Raw genomic sequence first — 20,496 nt, 5'->3', positions numbered from 1 at the left:
AAGTATACTAAAATATTTGTTTAATGTTAACCTTGTCTCCAAAATGATTTTCAAGAATATGTCATATATGCTTTAAATCTTTATTTTTTTTTTACAAACATAAACATATTATCGCTCTAAATCTTTAATATGCCAGGTGGAAGGTGATACTGTGACATTCTCCTTTGAAATGAGAAGTGGGCGTGAGCACAACACTCCTGATAAAGCAATGTGGGGTTTTGCATGCACTGTCAGAGCTCAGGTGAGTTTATGTATATAATAAAATGTACTATAACAAAACATGACTGTTTTTGATCCCTCCCTACTTGTCATCTTTTACCATCATCACGTGGTTTTATTACAATGGTGCTTTCATTATAATGCTCGGTACCACTTTTATTATAATTTAGATGGTTTGGGTAGTAATGTAAGAAACATACATTCAAAATCAATTTTATTCTATTGATCATTCTTTAAAGGGATACTGTCATGGAAATTTTTTTTTCCCAAAATTAATCAGTTAATAGTGCTGCTCCAGCAGAATTCTGCACTGAAATCCATTTCTCAAAAGAGCAAACAGATTTTTTTATATTCAATTTTGAAATCTGACATGGGGCTAGACATTTTGTCAATTTCCCAGCTGCCCCCAGTCATGTGACTTGTGCCTGCGCTTTAGGAGAGAAATGCTATCTGGCAGGCTGCTGTTTTTCCTTCTCAATGTAACTGAATGTGTCTCATTGGGACATGGGTTTTTACTATTGAGTGCTGTTCTTAAATCTACCAGGGAGCTGTTATCTTGTGTTAGGGAGCTGTTATCTGGTTACCTTCCCATTGTTCTTTTGTTTGGCTACTGGGGGGAAAAGGGAGGGGATGATATCACTCCAATTTGCAGTACGGCAGTAAAGAGTGATTGAAGTTTATCAGAGCACAAGTCACATGACTTGGGGCAGCTTGGAAATTGACAATATGTCTAGCCCCATGTCAGATTTCAAAATTGAATATAAAAAAAATCTGTTTTCTCTTTTGAGAAATGGATTTCAGTGTAGAATTCTGCTGGAACAGCACTATTAACTGATTCCTTTTGAAAAAAATGTTTTTTTCCCATGACAGTATCCCTTTAAATATTACATATTTTAACAGTTTTTGAAAATTCACATTTCTTTTTGCTGCTTAATAAAGCAAATCACACCTTGATCTAATAATTACCATGGTTGGCATAGTACAAACTTTTTTTGGTGCATCACTGCACTTCATATAACTTGGCTAATATATTTTTTTAGGAGTCCTCAGAAGATGTATCAGGGGGCTTGCCATTTCTAGTAGACCTGGCTTTAGGACTGTCTGTCTTGGCTTGTTCCATGCTGCGTATATTGTACAATGGTCCAGAAATCACAAAAGAGGAGTTGACTTGTCACAACCTGTTGAGGTCAAAACTTTTGCAGAGGTCAGTATTTGTAAGAGGACTGCAACATTTTCCTCTACAGCTTAATTCTGTGTTACTGAAAAGCATTCTAGGAAATTGCTTAGCATAAGCAGCTGTATCAACTTTTTATGCAAACTCGTATAGTTTAGAGACCCTCTAGCTGATTAAAACAAGGGATCCCCCATTCCAGGAGATACCCTATAAAAAAAAAAAAAAAAGTTATTTCAAATCACCAAGTCTTCTTGTGCTGTTTCATGTCTGGTGAAAAACTGATCGTTTTAATAATGACCCTTCAGCTTTCTCAGCTGAAAGCACTCTATAACGTCAGCTCTTTCTGAACCAATTACATTTTTAAACAGCCCATACAACCTTTTAAACCAAATGTTTGGTTTGCTTTAGTATAAACCTCTTTCCATACAGTCACTTCTCTTTCTACTAGCATAAAAATATAACATGCAAGATAAAAAATCCTTTTTTCCTGTGCATAACGTGTCTAATGCCAAAGTCAGAAATTAAAATGTGCAAAACTGATCAGGGGTATTAAACTGTTTGCCAAGTTTTTCCTGCTTTATGTTTTATTAGGTGTCAGTGGCAGGTGGAGGCTAATGGTGTTTTGTCCCCAGCACTCACCCCGAGCCCTTCTCCGCTGCCTCTTACTATAGAAGAAGACCAAGAATTCACATATCCATCTGACATCTTATTGCCGCCAGTTGGAAACTATTTTGAACTTGCAAGAATCAGACTGCCTCCTGGTATTATGATCAAGCTCAGGGAAATATCTGGACGTGCTCGACCACAGTTCAGACCAAGCATAAAGTATGTTTGTAGCTGCATGTTCAAATGCCTAGGGTTGACTGTCTCAGATTGAATCCTAAATATGCTTGTGCCTTCAATTGGATCTTGTTGTTCCTGCCGCCCTATGCCTAATTAATATATCCCAGATGTTTACAGATTTTTATGGGTTTAAGGCCCACTTTGTAGTACAGGTATGGGGCCTGTTATCCAAAATGCTTTGGGACATGGGGTTATCTGGATATGGGGTCTTTCCATAATTTGTATCACCATACTTTGCCTACTAAAAAAGTCAAACATTAAATAAACCCAAATGAATTAATTATATCTCAGCTAGGATCAAGTACAAGGTACGGTTTTATTATTATTATTACAGAGAAAAAGCAAAATATTTCGCAAGTTTAGAATTTTTTGATTAAAATGAAGTCTGTGGGATATGGCCAAATTTGGAGCTTTCTGTAGAACAGATCTTATACCTGTACAGCGTTTTTTTCAAGGACCATGATAATTGATGACTTAACATTAACTTACCTATAATTTTTATTACTTTCCTAAAAATGTAAATTGTTGGCTTATCTGGTTGAATTACATTTTATTAAATGTTTTCCAAGGGCTTTCCTGAAAGTTCTAAATTAAAAATCGTAATCTTCTTACAGAGAGGTTATCCAGCCTGATGTGATGGAAGAAATGGTTGTATCTTGCGTCATTAAACACTTAAACTTGGTTGATGCATTGCAATCTTTAATCAACTTTCAATATCGAGAAGAACATCAAGAAGAATATGATTTACTGTGTAAAATTATGGGGGAAACTTTCAAGAAGCTCAATGCAATGGAAAGACAGTTACAGGTATAAATATATGGACTAGTAAAGTGTTGGTTTGTTACATGGTAAATATGTAGTAATGCTTGTGTTTTTAGCCAACAGTGGGGCTCATTTATCAACACTGGGCAAATTTGCCCATGGGCAGTTACCTATAGCAACCAATCAGCGATTAGCTTTTAAAAGCCAGCTGCAAGTAGAACAATGAATGCAGCAATCTGATTGGTTGCCATGGGTTACTGCCCATGGGCAAATGTGCCCAGTGTTGAAAAATTACCCCCAGTGTATTTAACCATGAATATTACTTATTTGTTTTAGTCAGGACAGATTTTCACCATTATGATGAAGAAAATGATATGGTTTCTGCTTAACGTTACTTGGTATAAGGCTTTTTTATGGAATTTTTGGCGTTGCTTCACCTTGATCATCTTGATTTTCTGCGATTGTGTTGCTTTTTCACTTTGCAGTTTTCATCTCTCTTAACTTGCATTGTCTCTTGTTGAAGCATGTAATCTCCATTAGACAAACCATTCTGGATAAGAAAAATAACACCAAATCTTTTACCAATATTAATTAGTAGTGGTGTCAGTGCAAAAAGAGACACTGGATTAAGGCCTAATTATTTTCACTGATCAGGCAGCAAGAAAGGTAAACAAATGTTACTTGTAGGGGAGATAAATGTTTTATGGGAAGCATTGACTGTCATACTACTCACTAAGTGGAATAGCTTTATACTCTCATTGGGATATTATTTCTAGTCATTGATGTTGCCTGACAGAAAAGATATCTAGCTGTTACTGTAATGAAGAGCCCAAAGGCAGCCCAAATTTATTTTTCAGTATGTGTATTTGGCCTGTGTATTCTTAACTATTTGTTTGTGACTTTTATGCATAGTGTACATATAGTCAAGTGCTTTACTGAGTTTTATTGAGAATGTCTGTTTTTTTTAAGTCTATAAGTCTTTACCAGTCTGAAATCGGTAAATAAGGACTGGTTGTATTTTATTGGGACAAATTCCAAATCACAAGGTGTATATGCACTGTTATAAATCACACAGCTACCATAACATAAATTGTCATCTTACATTTTCCTAAATGGTTTCATTGTATGTTTTGCCCAACAGAGTGTTGCAGAACTTGAACAAAAGTGGCAAAGGGAAGTGGAAGATGCTCAGAATGGAAAGTTGGAGAACAATGCTCCCTTTTTTTATGACTATCACTTTAATGAGGTATAGTATGCTACTAGCTAGCAAAAAGCTGTAAGAACTGTATAAAAAGAACACGCTTTTCCAGTGACAGAGTAGTACCCTAAATTACCGGTGGTAGTACCCAGTGACCCAATGACAGAATATCCCTGAAAGCACCCATATAGATGCTTTCCTAACATTCTATAGTTTGTTTTTTGGGCTGAAAAGCTCCTCAGCTGGGAGCACCGGGAGGTGTACTTCTCAGATTCTTGTGTGCCATTACTGTAAAAGAAACACTTCAGTTTCACCATAAGTGGACAAGATGCATACAAACAATTTACTGTTTAATCGTTGAGATCACTAGCATAATTTATTATGACGTTTGACTCAAGCTTTCAGGTCTACCTCTGCACTGCACCTAGCATCAGACTGTAAATCCAGACCTAGGTGCAGAATACAGGGCCGGGGCAACCTGCTCCTTCTGGCACTCCTTAACTTTAAATTCTGAACACATATGTGCCTCTGCCTGCCCCCCATGAAGAAATTGTTGCCAAATCAGGCTGTGCTGTATTTATGGGGGAGTTCGGGGGTCATACGTGTCTCCATGGGTTTCCATAAATAGTTCAATGTAAAGTACAAGTGTGCCTTTTGCATACAATTTTTTGTTATATGTTGCACCCTACACAAATGATCCCTCACATTTTCTAAAGAATATCAACACAATGTTGTAAAAAAGCTGTTTTGTAATTGCTATTAAATATAATTGCTATTAAAAGGTCTATCTATCATGCTGTACATAAGTTCTGATACAGTATAGCAGAAACTAGTTGATTACCAGACACTAAGAAGAACAGACTTGTGCTACATTGTTGCAAAAACCAACAGAAAGAGATAAACAAATACGGTAACTGCTTTCAGTTCCAATTACATTTACTACTTACTTTAAAACCACTCCATTGTATATTGTGAATCAGAATTCCTTTTACTTTCAATACACACATAGTTTTTGATTTTGAACTGTTTGGGTGGACATTTATTTTAAAGAAGAAGTAAAGTATTTTTGTACTTGGGGGTGACAAAAAGTTAATCACCCCAAGTGATTGTCTTACCTGACTCCCCAGACTGGTGCTTAGGAGAAAACTGCACTGGCCCGGGATTCTTCCAGCAAGCACCACAGATGGATCCTTTTCCTGCTTCTTCTTTCTTGCTGCTGTGCATGCACAGTAGAGTGAAAAGCTGAATTTTATTGAAAAGGCCAGATATTTCATTATAATGCGTATGCATCTGCCCTGGGGTATTTGAAGACTGAATATGACAATCACTCCGTGGTGCTTGTTGGCAAAACCCCAGGTTGGTACAGTTTTCTGCTGATAGGAACACCATCCCGGGGTGTCGGGTAAGTAAATACAACCACTTAGGGGTGCCCTTTCACTCTATAAAATAAGTCAGCAACAGTAAAGAATGGAAGAATAACTCTGAGGAAGCTACAAGAGCAGTTGTTGTTATAGCAGTTGATTACTTCAAGTGAGAAACTTCCAGAAACTACAATGCCACCTCCAATGAAACTTTCTTAAAACACCAGTCACTACTGGTACAAGGATTATAATGTTTTAAATCTTTTTAATCTGCAGAGCAAGTTGAAAGAACTTGAACTTTTATGTTCTATGAAAGAGATCCCTTCTGATGGGAGTGATCCTGAAAACATGGTTTTCTCTCTACGGTAAGCCCATTCAAGAACATGCATTAAAAAAATTGTGGTGACCAGATATTTGTTTAGAAAGCAAATGTATTTTTTCTGAGTATGTTTCCGTCTCCCATCTAAGAAGCTTGATACAAAATGTATTGTTTATTATAATGGTACACGCTTTTAAAGTTTGATTGGAGCAGGTAGCAACATCTGATCTTTGTGCACTGAACCCTGTTATGCAGTGTCGTGAGGCAAATTATCATCTACGTTAATGTAAACTCAGACTGGAAAACTTTAATTTATATTTGAAATGTTTATTAAAATGAAGAAAAAATAAAGGAAAAACAAAGCCAAAGGAAGATGATTACTTTGTATAAAGCGCATAGATCAGCATTTGCTCATTGGTGGGAATTAATGATGAGCGACACCCATAGACATAGAGGGTTAAATAAATTGTCTTGTGTCAAAAAAATAGAATAGGGTGTTTAAAAGGTGAATAAAGCTCGGAGGCGGAGTCAAGATGGCGTACTGATCACACGTGTTGCTGCAGAGCTCCGTCACTATAAGCTGATCCTGCTCATCATCCTGCCGTTCCAGCCTTAAAACTGCCCAGGGGGAACCCTAAAACCCTGTGTGACCAGATGGGAAAGCACGGTCCAAAAGCTCCTGCCACAAGTATGGATAAATACTTATCTCCGGCACCACCGCCGACTGGGCCTGGCACTCCTGCAGACCAGGCCGCTGATACGCAGCAGGCAGCCAAGGGCGCTGTGGGGCCGCTATCGCCAGAACCCTCCAATACCGACTTACTCGCAGCGATCACCAAAGCACATGCTAGCATGTCGTCCCAGCTGGAGTCCATTACAATCGACATCTCCCACCTCAGGCAAGATGCTCAAAATTTGCGGGAGCGAACTACGGAGGTGGAACAGAGGGTCTCGACGCTAGAGGATTCCACTAGGCCCATTCCGGCTGAACTGGCGAGACTGGCTAAGCAGTTATCGGAGGTATCCACGAAGGCGGAGGATCTGGAGAATCGCCTCCGCCGCAACAACGTGCGGCTCGTGGGCCTCCCTGAAAAGACGGAAGGGAACAACCCTGAGAAGTTTGCAGAGGAATGGCTGAAACTTACCTTTGGCGCAGATACCTTCTCCTCTCTACTAACCATCGAGCGAGCGCATCGCGTGCCAACCCGTCCCCTGCCCCCGGGAGCAAACCCGAGATCCTTCATCATGAGGTTTCTTAATTATCGGGACAGGGACGCGGCGTTGATGGCAGCCAGGCGGAAGGGCCAGATTCTGCATAATGGCGCCCCAATCTCCATTTTTCCTGACTACTCTGCACTTGTCCAGAAGCAGCGGGCATCCTTCATGGGAGTTAAACGAAGACTCAAGGAGGCAGGCTACACCTACTCGGTTCTCTTCCCTGCCAAGCTACGTGTAGTGGATGATGATCAGACCAGATTCTTTGCTTCGCCAGAGGAAGCCGGGAAGTGGCTAGATGCCTGTAAACGACGCACCAGGTCACAGAGCTGCTCGAGTCGACGCTGAATGGGGAAGATCGTCGCAAGTTTTCCTGTCGGTTGATATGTTGGTCGCCCTCGGTTGGGACTTTACATTGTTGGTGAGGATCCTCTCCAGGCTCCTGGTCTCCCAGTTTGAAGGCGACTAGTTGTTTTTCTTGCTTCACGGCTTGGACGTCCAGTCTGATAGCGGTGGAGTGGCCCTGTCTTGTTATTGTTTCTCGGTGGTGACTGTAAGTACGCTTTAACCCCCTTAATGACTATATGCCACTCTTGGGACCCCCCATCTCTGCCATCACCCACGGATTCTACTTTTGTGAATCGCAATCCCAATACCCCCCCCCTTTTTTTTTTTTTTTTTTTTTGCCTCCTCTCCCCCCATGTCTTGGATATCCTTACCTGCGCAACTCTGGAATTGGAACTCTATAATGTGGCGGAGACCCCGCGATGACACGGGACTGACCGCAGTACTACAACACCACAACTTCTCTTCAAGTTAAACTGTTTGTTTGGGGATTCAGGCCCATCTTAGTTTCTAGGTGGACAAGGTCGGGGTAGTGGGACTTTCGGGACTGTCACTGCTTACTTCTATTTTTTCCTTTTCCTCCCATTTTTATCTCTCTCTCTCACTCTTGTGAGTGCTACTTCTCCACTTCTCTTCTTTGTTTCTCTTGAACCGTCATGACTATGCATATTACTATATTGTTGCATATGATGTTTTTTGGCATATGTGTTGCTTTGAAATGTGTTCTGGCTCAGTGGGTGGGTTCCCTGTATTTGGCTTCCCCCCTTCAATACTTCTACTGCCTCAGTGATGCAGTCTCTCACAATTGTCTCCTGGAACGTTAGGGGCTTGAATTCAAAGTTTAAGAGGGCCTTACTATTTAATTATCTTAAACAATACCGCCCTTCCTTGCTACTCCTGCAGGAAACACACCTTACGGGTCAGAAACTATTATCACTCAAGAAGCCCTGGGTGGCCCATGCCTATCACGCTCCATTCTCCACCCATTCAAGAGGAGTCTCTATTTTGGTCCGGAAGGGCATCTCGTTTGAATTGCAGATGATTCGGACAGATCATTACGGTAGATTCATCATTCTCCAATGCAAACTGAACAATACTCTTTTCACCCTGGTGAACATTTACCTCCCACCACCCTTCAAGACAACCATATTAGATCTTATTACGACGGGATTAGCCTCCTTCCCACCGGCACCAGTGTGCATCCTTGGAGACTTCAATGCCACCTTGGACCCAGTGCTCGATAGATTGCACCAGGGGGGTCCCCCTAACCAACAATTAGCTCATTGGGTGGAGGCCCTGGCCCTTAGAGAGATATGGAGGTGGAAACATCCGTTGGATCGGCAATACTCGTGCCACTCTGTGGCGTATGGTTCCCTTTCTAGGATAGACTTGGCATTGGCCTCAGCAGATTTCTGCCAGTTGGTGGAAGATGTCACGTACCTCCCCAGGGCCTTCTCTGATCATTCGCCTCTCATGCTTCGGATTCTGCCCCTCACTGCCTCCAATCGCACTACCTGGAGACTCTCCCCACTGTGGTTGACGGTACCCTTGATCGCGGAACAAGCCCAGACGAACTATCAAAATTATTGGGAGATTAACCAGACATCGGCTCCACAGGAAATGCTATGGGAAGCATCCAAGGCGGTAGCCCGTGGTGAACTTATATCGCTAATAGCAGCCGCCAGGCGGGACACTAAAGACAAAGTCACGGAAGCAGAGCATCGCCTGTCACAAGCTGAAGAACAACACAGGTCTTGCCCTACCTTGGAGACTAATGCCACTTTGTCCAATGCCCAGAGAGACTTGGAAGTTGTCCACACTCAGTTGACTAAAAAGAACTTACTTTATGCGGACTATCGCATCTTCGACCAGGGAGATCGAGCTGGTAGACTCTTGGCCTGGCTAGCAAAAACTAATGACTCACGAACTTGCATTCCTAGGGTTCGGAACGCAGCAGGGCAGTTAATCACTGTACCCCGAGAGATCCAGGAAGTGTTCCGCACTTACTACTCTCAGCTCTATGACTCTAAAGCTACATATACCCAACAATAATTGGGTGACTACCTAGACAATGTCGTGTTCCCTAGACTCCCGCAACATGAAGCGGCCGCCTTGGACGCGCCAATTACTCTTCAGGAGGTCCGAGAGGCAATAGCTGCTCTTCCGCAGGGAAAAACTCCGGGACCAGACGGATTTCCAGCGGCGTGGTATAAATTCCACACTGAACATATACCTGGGCACTTACACCGCACTTTCCTGGCTGCAATAGAACATGGGGCCCTACCACCCTCATTCTACGAAGCAGTGATAGTTCTGATACACAAAGAAGGTAAAGACCCTGAAATCTGTGAGTCTTACCGGCCCATATCTTTGATTAACACCGACACCAAAATATTTGCCAAAATCCTGGCTACTAGGTTGGCTGCAGTAATAGAATCAATGATCCACCCTGACCAGTCTGGGTTCATCCCTAGCAAATCAACAACTATTAACTTACGGAGAGTATACACCCACCTACAGATTGAGCACGACAACCCAGGATCCAGAGTGTTGGTCTCCCTTGATGCCACCAAGGCTTTCGACTCTGTGGAGTGGCAATACTTGTGGGAAATTATGCGAAGATTTGGGTTTGGCCCCGGTTTCATCGACTGGGTTAAGCTTCTATACTTACAACCGACAGCCAGAATCAAGACCGGTGGGTCCGTCTCGGATTCTTTTCCGCTTGCCAGAGGGACTAGGCAGGGCTGCCCCTTGTCTCCTCTCCTTTTCGCATTGGCCATAGAGCCTGTAGCAATTCTTCTTCGGCAGTCGGCTCGGGTGATGGGCCTGAGACGGGGGCCGTTGGAGGACAAGCTGGCTCTCTACGCTGATGACCTCCTACTATTCTTGGCGGACCCGTACGACTCCCTACAAACTGCACTTGATATCCTAGATCGCTTCGGTACCTACTCAGGCCTCACAATCAACAAGTCGAAGTCAGTCCTCCTGACGATTGATCCGATCCCGGCTCCATCTCCTGAAGGGAATGTGATTCCTTGGGTCACGAGTTTCAAATACCTGGGCATAGTGATCTCCCTCCAGACTTCACGCTACTTGGCTGATAATTTAGAGCCCCTTCAACAACAACTCAAGTTGTCCCTAGCCAGATGGACCCCTCTACCAATCACTCTTTGGGGGAGAGGGAATCTCTACAAAATGATCTTCCTGCCGAAATTGCTGTACCGCTTGCATAATTCGCCAGTATGGGTTCCCCAAAAAATCTTTGTTCAGATTGTGTCCATGCTCTCGTCCTTCATCTGGGCAAATAAGGCGCCCCGTTTGTCTTGGAAAAGTCTGACGGCTACTGTGGAACACGGTGGCCTGGCTCTCCCACATCTGCAACTCTACTTTCTGGCTGGCCAGCTCTACCATATCCATACATGGTTCCATTTGCAGGAGGAGGACCCGGGTGCAGTCCTACTGGCGCAGCTGGTGGGCTCTTGGGCTGGACTCCGCAATCTTCCTTATAGACGCCTGACTGACTACAACAAGCTGCCAACTACGATCACGACTCCCGTTAAGGCTTGGAGGGCTGCATCCAAGATACTGCAGTGTGACCCCCCAATCCTCTCCCCCTATCTGCCACTTTGGTTAAACAGCAACCTTGCCCACCTCAGAGACTTACAAGACTTTAGCTACTGGCCTCTACGGGGCGTTAAGCTGCTGGGGGAGCTGTTGGTGGACATGCAGTTCCCCACCCTCTCTCAAATTAAAGACCAAACCGGGCATCGGGATGTTCAATTATACCGCTACATGCAACTTCGACACGCATTCCGATCCCAGTTTTCGGGGTTGACTATACAATATGTCACTCCCTCCTTCGAACTTGTCCTCCGAAACCCGCAGCGCAAGGGGCTGATCTCCAGGCTCTATAAAGCCCTGCTCCAAACAGGCACTACTCCCTTTGACAGGGCCTTGCCCAAATGGCAAACTATGCTTCCAGCACTAACAGACGAAACATGGGAGGAGGCCAAGGACTCGATCTACTCTGGCCTGATTGCTCTGAAAGATAAACTTGTCCAACTTAAATTTCTGCATCAAATATATATCACGCCAAGCAAATTGGAGAAAATGGGCAGGAACCCGGGAGCCATTTGCCCTAAATGTGGTGGGAGAGGAGCGGACTTTGCCCATATGACCTGGTCATGCCCTAGGATCAGATCCTTTTGGAACTCCATTATACTATACCTGTCTGAAGAACTGGCCTTCCCAGGACCATGTACGCCGGAAGTATGCCTCCTTGGGCTGATAGACGAAATTATTCCTCTCAATAGGTTCAGACTCTTGTTTCGTGCTCTGTTATTTTATGCGAAGAAACTGCTGATGACCAAATGGATGGCCCCCCAGCCACCTACGAAGCAGGCATGGATCCAGCAGACCAACAAAGCACTGCCCCTGATCAAGTTAACATACGAAGCCAGAGGGTGCCCGGGGAAGTTTACTCAGATATGGTCGCCCTGGCTGGAGGCAAACCCGGATCATGACCTGGTGCTTCCCCCCCTCCTGCAGGGACCCGAATAGGCCGTTAAGCCCCTGACTATTTCCTGTCCCACCCACTGAGCTACACTTGTTAAATGCCACTACTGATTTTATGATATATGTACTTCTGTATTACTGAGCGATGCAATGTGTGATGGTTCACTACTGCTGTTCTTACTCTCTGTTGTAAGTTAAAATGTATAAATAAACACTTTAAAAAAAAAAAAAAAAAAGGTGAATAAAGCTCAATATCCTTATAATAGCTTTTATTTTCATACACGCAAATGCATTGGGAACACTGCACATTCTGTTCCAAATCATAACATGAAGAAGAATGTATTAAATTTGTGTTATTCCTTTAAAGAAAGTGAGGAAAATGGAAAATAAGGCTGTTCCAAAAAATAGCAGTGTCTACATTCTTCTTTACAAACTCAACATTCACTGTATAAACTGAAAAATGTTTCAAGATTTTGCTTTCATTTAAATCACGGAACTAATATTTAGTTGTATAAGCAGTTTTTCTGAGAACTGCTGCACATCTGTGTTTCATGGAGTCAACCAACTTCTGGCACCTTTTCCACAATTCTTCTGCATTTCTTGATTTTGCAGAAACTGCATTTTCAATGCCACCCCACAAGTTTTCTATTGCATTAAAGTCTGGGGATTGGGCTGGCTACTCCATAATGTCAATCCTGTTGGTCTGAAACCAAGATATTTCTTCTTTACTTGTGTGTTTGGGGTCATTGACCTCCAGCATACGGCAACATGACCTCTTCAAGTATTTTGATTTATTGAAACTGATTCATGTAGGCCCAACACCACAGTATGAGAAACATCCACATATCATGATTCTTGTGCCACTGTGCTTCACTGTCTTCACACTGTACTGTGACTTGAATTCAGTGTTTGGGGGTCGTCTGACAAACTGTCTGTGGCCCCTAGACCCAAACAGAACAATCTTGCTTTCATCAATACACAAAATGTTGAGCCATTTCTCTTTAGGCCAGTCAATTTGTTTAGCATTTTGTGCGGGCTTCTTGCCGATAGCTTAGCTTCACATAGGCGTCTTCTAATTGTAACAGTACTCACAGGTAACTTTAGATTTTATTTTATCTTCCTTGAGCTGATCATTGGTGGGTCTTTGCTATTTTGGCTGTTTTTCTATCCATTCAAAAGGGTAGTTTTCCTCTTCTACGTCATTCAAGTTTTTTTTGCCATTTTAAAGAATTTTAGCTTTAGCTGAGCAGCCTATCATTTTCTGCACTTCTTTATATGTTTCCCCCTCTCCAATCACCTTTTTAATCAGTGTATGATGTTGCTGAACAATGTCTGGAGCGACCCATTTTACTCTTTACTCTTGTTTTCAAAGAGAAATGCACTATAACCAGCATGCACAACATCTGCTGCATTCCTTCCTTCCTTAAATAAGGGCAGTAATTGACACCTGTTTTTGAGAATGAATGACTCACTAATTCAACTCCACACTGCTATTATTTAGAACACGCTGTTATTATTTTGAACACTGCTATTATTTGGAACAAGCCTCAATTAATGATTCAATTACACAGAATCAGCAGCATGCATGTCATGACTATTTGGTCTCTTGGCTTTCTATTACTCTACTACACCTACTAGTAAATTATTTGCCACGTATATCTATAATTTCTACCAAACTCCATTATATATAATTTAATTTCTTTGTTATATTACCTGTTTGTATGTTGAATTTGTCATCAGAGACAAGTTTTTCCAAGAGGTGAACTCCCTGATCCAAAAACCTTCCCACCCAATGGCTAAGACCAAAACATTAGTTAAGAGTCTGATGAACAGAGCGGACCTTTTGTTGCATGTGACTATTGCAGCACAGTCTGGTATCACAAAAAGCATATCTGGCACTCCAACTGAAACTCCAGGTATGTGATGTCTGGATATACTCTGAACACTTTTATAAAGCACTAATATCTTACTTTGGGCTAGTTTCAACTAAAGGTGGCCATAGATGTTATGTTTTCAATTCAGACATGTTAGAGCTGAATTGTCAGAGATATATATATATATATATATATATATATATATATATATATATATATATATATATATATATATATATATATATATATATATATATATATATATATATATATATATATATATATATATATATATATATATATAAATATATTTATAATTAACTAACTGTATATGACGATTCAGCACTATGGCAAATATTTGGGTGCCTTCAAATGCGCCCAATAAAAATATTCTGGTGAGTTGACCGATATCCAAACCTTGTACCGATATCGGTCAGCTCGTCTCCCACCATACACACACACCGAATATCGCTTGTATGATATTATTGGGCCATCAATGGCCACCTTAACACATAGTCTATTAACCCACATAAATTTAAAAAGAAATCTTAAAGGTTTTAATGATAAATATTAATGACTCTCCAATTACTTAGAATTAAACTTTTTTTCATTAAAAGTGTGTATCTGCTCATCTTACTTTGTCTAATTTAATACAAGATAGGTTTTCAGTGCAAATCTTTTCTAAGATCTGTTATTTGTAATGTGTTTGTTGCCCAGTTGCAACATATTCATGCTGCTTGGTTTGCTAACTGTTATTTCTATTAATTCCGGCATCATAATCTTGTAGCTGGCAAATCTAACTCAGAAGAAAAAGTTATATCTCAAGCCATGCGCCAGCCTGTTTTTCTTAGAAGCATGTCTGCCCCTTCTGACCTGGAAATGATTGGAAGTAGTGACTTAGAGTTCAGCAGGTCTAACCCAAGGTAAGTCTGTTTTAAAGATAAAACAACGACAAAATAAAAACATTACAGTTTATGGTTCTCTCTTAGAGCAGAAATATGGATCTACAGCTGTTATTGAATACATTATAGATATCTGTAATGATGCATTAGCATGTAGGCTTTTCAATTTCTCCTGCAATGTGTCATGGTCCCCAAGAATCTGTCAGATGTTGAGGTACAGATTTTAAATTTGCAGTCGGTCACACAGGTGCTTTTACAGCATCTCTCTAAAATACATTTTAGGTACATAGCATGCTTTGCAGACTGAGAATTCCAATGAAATTCCCATCTATTGGTGTTGCTTTGAAGAATAAATGTATTTCTTTGACTCTCTTTATAGACAACCGAGGCAAAGTATAAGGGGGACATTAAACCTTTTAGATGGAGACATGACTAGATTTAACATCAGAAAAGTTTATATCAAAAACGATATAAGTCCCAAGGCCTCTTCAAGTAAAAAAATATTAATTTATTGTTATTCACATTAAAACAGTATCTAGTACATACTACCCCACATATCCCACCTTACGCGTTTCACACCCTCCGGGGGTAAGGTGGGATATGTGGGGTAGTATGTACTAGATACTGTTTTAATGTGAATAACAATAAATTAATATTTTTTTACTTGAAGAGGCCTTGGGACTTATATCGTTTTTGATATAAACTTTTCTGCAGTTGATTGCCTTTTGGAACTGGGGCGAGTCCCTTGGGCCTGGCTGAATAACTATATGGACTCCCGATTTTGAATTGAAATAGATTTAACATCAGATCTCTTGTTTATGAGCTGACAACAGTTTCAGTTCCTATCCTTTTCACAGATTAGTTTTCATCGAGTACCTAGTGAGTGGTGCACTACACTCACTGTACAGGAGTGAACTGCTGTTCAGTTTAACAAAGGAAGGTTGAAATTTGAGCCTCTTGTTGTTGGTACTGTAGAAAAGCAGGAGTACTGAGAATTATTTGCCCTAAATAATATTTGGGAAAATTTTCCAATGTCACTGCAGGGCTACGGATTGTGTGCAAATGCAGAATTACAAAGGCACTGATTCCTAAAATAATATAGCTCAGTATTGTAGTTTGTCATATTCTCTTTGACATTTTTATAGGAGAAGGAACGTCACCAGCCACAGGAGCAGCTCCTTCACTCTCCTTCAGTCTTTAGCTAATGAAGACAGCAAGGATAAACCAACATACAGTGTCCTTTTAGGCCAACTGTTCGCCTTCATTGGGACCAATCCTGACCAAGCAGTATGTCACACTTTATTTTTTCTAGTGATAATTTTTAAATCTGATTTATTAAGTGAGGTATAAGTTATGCAGAAATATGGCTTTGAGTGCACAAAAAACTTTGTATTTACAGTTCTACTTGTGTGGGTGTGTGATGTGCCATGTTGTTTTTTGTTGCATTGTAGTGGCAGAATAATCTATTTATCTTACACATAATTTTTCCCATTTTGGATAATAAAGCTTCAGTCATGCAATTCTGTAATCTTGGCAGAATTTTTCTTTGATATAGTATTTGAATATTTTCAAAGGACCATTTAAAAAATTATAAAAAAAAGTATAACTTCTCTAGAATAGTTAGACAGTGTCTTCTTTTAATGCCCATTGCATGCTAAGGTTTTGCCTATCTCACACTTTAGGAGAGAAGTGCTTTCTGGCAGGCTGCTGTTTTTCCTTCTCAATGTAACTGAATGTGTCTCAGTGGGACATGGGTTTTTACTATTGAGTGCTGTACGTATAATCAATAAAAGGTTTTGAAAAGAAAAGATCATTCAGTTGCGAACCTTTATCTTCAGTGTGTGATGTTTGCAAATTAAATATGTTTATTGCAATTACAGGTGTCTAGTAGCAGCTTCCTACAGGCTGCCCAAACCAGATGGCGCCGTGGTAATACTCGCAAACAAGCCCTTGTGCACATGAGAGAATTACTGACTGCTGCTGTTCGGGTTGGAGGTGTGACACATTTGGTTGGACCAGTAACAATGGTGCTACAAGGAGGACCAAGGCAAGCTAAGCTCACATGCAATTCCCTCACTTGTTGATGGTTTGAGAGTAAATTCTCTTAAACCATTGATGGCTATGAGCACCGAGTGGGTTCTGCCATATTGTTTCCTGAATTATCCAGACACCTTAGCACAACATTGCTGTCAATTATGACAATTTGATTATACTACCCTCACAATGCCTGTAGAAAATATAACACTTTTTCCTTTATTTCTTCCAGAATTGAAGAACTCACCTGTGGAGGAATGGTGGAGCTTGTTCAAGAGGCTTTTGGAGAGACCATGACCTCAGTGGTTTCACTTTGTGCATGCTATCCTATTGCCTGTTCTAATAGCATTGGTCTGTTGTGCACTATACCTTACACAAGGTACTCCTAAATTGTGGAATTCGGGGGACAGACGTATTGCTTTGCATTAACTGCTAACAAAGCCATTGCGTTTTGACATACAGAAATACATGAATTTTGACATATATGTTTTAATATTCTCTTAAGGAGTGAAGAAAAATGTTTAGTACGCAGTGGGCTTGTTCAGTTGATGGACCGACTGTGCAGCTTAAGCAACCAGAGAGAGTCCAGCTCAAATGAAAAGCAGACCAAGAAACAGAAAGTAGCAACTATGGCATGGGCAGCCTTTCAAGTACTGGCTAATAGATGTGTAGAGTGGGAGAAAGAAGAAGGTAAGCCAAAGAAAGTAGAATGATTTTTACTTGGTACAAGCAATAGTACAAGCCTGCAATCTATTATTGGACATGCTTGGGACCTGGGATTTTCCAGATTAGGGATATTTCCATGATCTTCATTCTGATAAAAATATTTAAACATGAAATAACTCGGATAAGATTTTGGTTTATTATTAAACAGAAAAATGTAATTATATTTAAAAATTAGAATTATTTGCTGTAAACGGACTCTATGGTATATACCCTTCCAGTAATTCTGAGCTTTCTGGATATCTGGTTTCTGGACAAGATATGCCATAATTGAACGTTCTTTTGGCATAAATGATGCAAATAAACTATTAACAACACCACCTATTTTGGAACCATATGGTTATTTGTGATTTTCTTTTCTTTTTACATAGATGTCATTAAATTATAAGGGAAACAAAGCTTGACAAGAGGTGGAGGACATACATTTAATATTGTTGATTTTGTTTTTAATTCATTTTGAGCAAAAACAATATGTCATCTTAAAAACAAACAAACATAAATATTTAATCTCCAGACCAAATTGAATATGGTTTAGTACAGTATATGTACTTAAAAAGTGCCTCATAACAAAGCAGAAAGTTACATAATGGCAATTCATTTCTAAAGCAAAAAAATCACGGATTTATCAAAACCTTATACAAGTAATCACAGCAAAACAAAGCTTGGGCTTCTGTTAGGATTTAAGGCTAGTTGCCTTGAACTTTCTCTCCAGTTCATCCCAGAACAACTCAAATAGGTTAAGGTTATAACTTTTAACTTACCTCAGTCTCATTGTCTTCTTGCATTCTAAAGTACTGCCCAATAAGTCTCATACAAGAGGGTATAGCATTGATCTTAAAAATACTGTGCCTCCTGCATGCATTACTATTAGTTTTTTCTTTTTAGATTGATAATTAATGCTGTCACTCAACATACAGAAACTCATTGTGATGACTCAACTTCATAATTAGATTAATCAGTTCTCAAAACTCATTATTTTTTCAGTCCAGTTCATTTACCCCCTAAGGCTGAGGGCACACAGTACTGTACATTCTGTGTACTTTCAGCCATAGGATCCAATGTTCTTGTGATGTCTTTAAAAGCTAATTTTCTGCTTGATAATATGCAACAACCCTTAAGCTTAGCTTCTCAACAGCTGCTCAGAGCCCACTGAACATGTGAGTGTCACAGACCCTTTCCAAGATGGTGACCCCCAGATCATTGCTGCTATTAAGAAGCTGAAACTTTAGGCTGGTGCAATAAGTTCAATATATAAAACATGGGATTTGTAGACATATTCATTGTTGGTGTTTAGTTCTTCTTTAAATATGGTGCATGTTTACACAGCAAATAACACATAAGCTATCTACAATACAGTTTTTAGTTCTTATTCAAGTTCAGACAGATTAACAAGGATGACGTATCAAACAAAAAAAACATGATTTTCAATTTATGTTGCATTTTTAAAAACCTTAAAGGGAATCTGTCGTCATTTAAAAAAATTTTTTTTTTTTGCATTTTTATAAAAAACGCATATACATAAACACTGTCTGGCAAATAAAATGTTAATCCACAAATCCATGCATAAGTTATTTTAGTTTGTATTTTGTCATGGGGGCTTCCATTTCTGCTCATTACACATTCATCCTGTGCTGCTCTAACAGCAGGCACAGCATTACCTGTGTGCTTGGAGGCAGCCACTCTGTAATGAAAAGCCAGGTCGCACTACGACATGAGAATCTAGCTGTACCCTCCCCCTCCCCTCTCTGCCCATGCGTGTGATGTTTGGAGGAGAGAGGTCACATGGTTTGCAGGGAACCAATTACTTTCACTTTCCTACATCCTGCTCTACAGCTGCACTAGCAGCCCCTCCTCCCACAGACACTATCAAAGCTCCTGCCATTCTGTAAGTTTGTTCTCTGCTTTCCTTTGGAGGGGGGGACTTTCTCTCTTTGCTGCCTTCCTAGTTAGTTTTACTGGTTACTAGATGAGCTAAAGGAGCTGTGAGTTCCCTCTGCTATCCACCTCACACACACTGCGCTCCTTTTCTGCCTGCAATACTTTTTTCATTAACTACTTACTGCCTCCTTTCTCTTGAGCTATTTAACCCTTCCTAGACTTCCTCTGGTTTTCAAGTATTTCCTCCTTATTTTATCCTTTTTTTCTATTCCCTGTCATCAGTCCTGGGAGTGTACTTTTATTTTTCTGCCATGCATTTTTGTGTAAACAAATATAATAAACTATCTATATAAAATATTTATCCAGTACCCAAAATGAATTGTGTGTGTATATATATATTTATTTATTTTTTTAAACGTAAGTGGGGGCAGTGATCACAGGACTATCTTATTTCAGTCCTTCTGAAGTGGTGTCAGTGGGAGCTTATCTTGATTCCTGCCTATTGTTCAATTGCCAGGCTCAGCAGACAAGGCTCTATTTACATTACAGCAGCTTGTAGGAGGGAGGGGTAATGACATCACTCCAACTTGCAGTGCAGCAGTAAAGTGTGACTTAAGTTTATCAGAGCACAAGTCACATGACCTGAGGGCAGCTGGGAAATGTCAAAATGTCTAGCCCCATATCAAATTTTAAAATTAGATATAAAAATATCCATTTCTTGTTTTGAAAAACGGATTTCAATGCAGGATTCTGCTGTAGTAGCACTATTAACTGATACATTTTGTAAAAAACATGTTTTTCCACGACAGTATCCCTTTAATAGTGGCATACATATGCTCTTGATGTAGCTCTATAGGCCTAAATGGAATACATGCTTCTTTAAACCCAGGGGTGCTTAGAAGCTGACATCTGCAAATACGTCATTCTTTGTATTATCTGGCTGATGCACCAATACACTAGTTAAATTCCATATACAACAGAATATGATCCACAGGGGGGATTCTCACCCCCCTTGCAGCACTGAGGCAGCATCCATGTTACCACTCTCCCCCCTTAAATACACTCTCTACACTAGAAGAGACAAATTTCAGTTTTTTACCTCCTCTGGTAACTTGTGAGGCTCTGCTGCCTGAA

At 40.4% G+C, this 20,496-nt stretch overlaps 1 protein-coding gene across 3 annotated transcripts in view; it reads left to right on the top strand.

The window, feature by feature from the left end:
- Positions 1-20,496, top strand: part of hectd4.S (HECT domain containing E3 ubiquitin protein ligase 4 S homeolog) — a 128,108-nt gene that overhangs the window by 39,698 nt on the left and 67,914 nt on the right. For all 3 annotated transcript variants that reach the window (XM_041580382.1, XM_018244230.2, XM_018244229.2), the window contains 12 exons: positions 137-241; positions 1,260-1,423; positions 1,985-2,218; positions 2,851-3,043; positions 4,140-4,244; positions 5,834-5,922; positions 13,692-13,867; positions 14,613-14,748; positions 15,873-16,014; positions 16,608-16,774; positions 16,994-17,140; positions 17,267-17,451. In XM_041580382.1, coding sequence (XP_041436316.1) covers positions 137-241; positions 1,260-1,423; positions 1,985-2,218; positions 2,851-3,043; positions 4,140-4,244; positions 5,834-5,922; positions 13,692-13,867; positions 14,613-14,748; positions 15,873-16,014; positions 16,608-16,774; positions 16,994-17,140; positions 17,267-17,451 — 1,843 coding nt within the window. The remainder of the gene's footprint in view (positions 1-136; positions 242-1,259; positions 1,424-1,984; positions 2,219-2,850; positions 3,044-4,139; positions 4,245-5,833; positions 5,923-13,691; positions 13,868-14,612; positions 14,749-15,872; positions 16,015-16,607; positions 16,775-16,993; positions 17,141-17,266; positions 17,452-20,496) is intronic.

This window comes from Xenopus laevis, chromosome 1S, assembly GCF_017654675.1.
Source record: "Xenopus laevis strain J_2021 chromosome 1S, Xenopus_laevis_v10.1, whole genome shotgun sequence".
NCBI classification, from domain to species: Eukaryota; Metazoa; Chordata; class Amphibia; order Anura; family Pipidae; genus Xenopus; species Xenopus laevis.
This window is presented reverse-complemented; position numbering and strand designations above follow the sequence as displayed.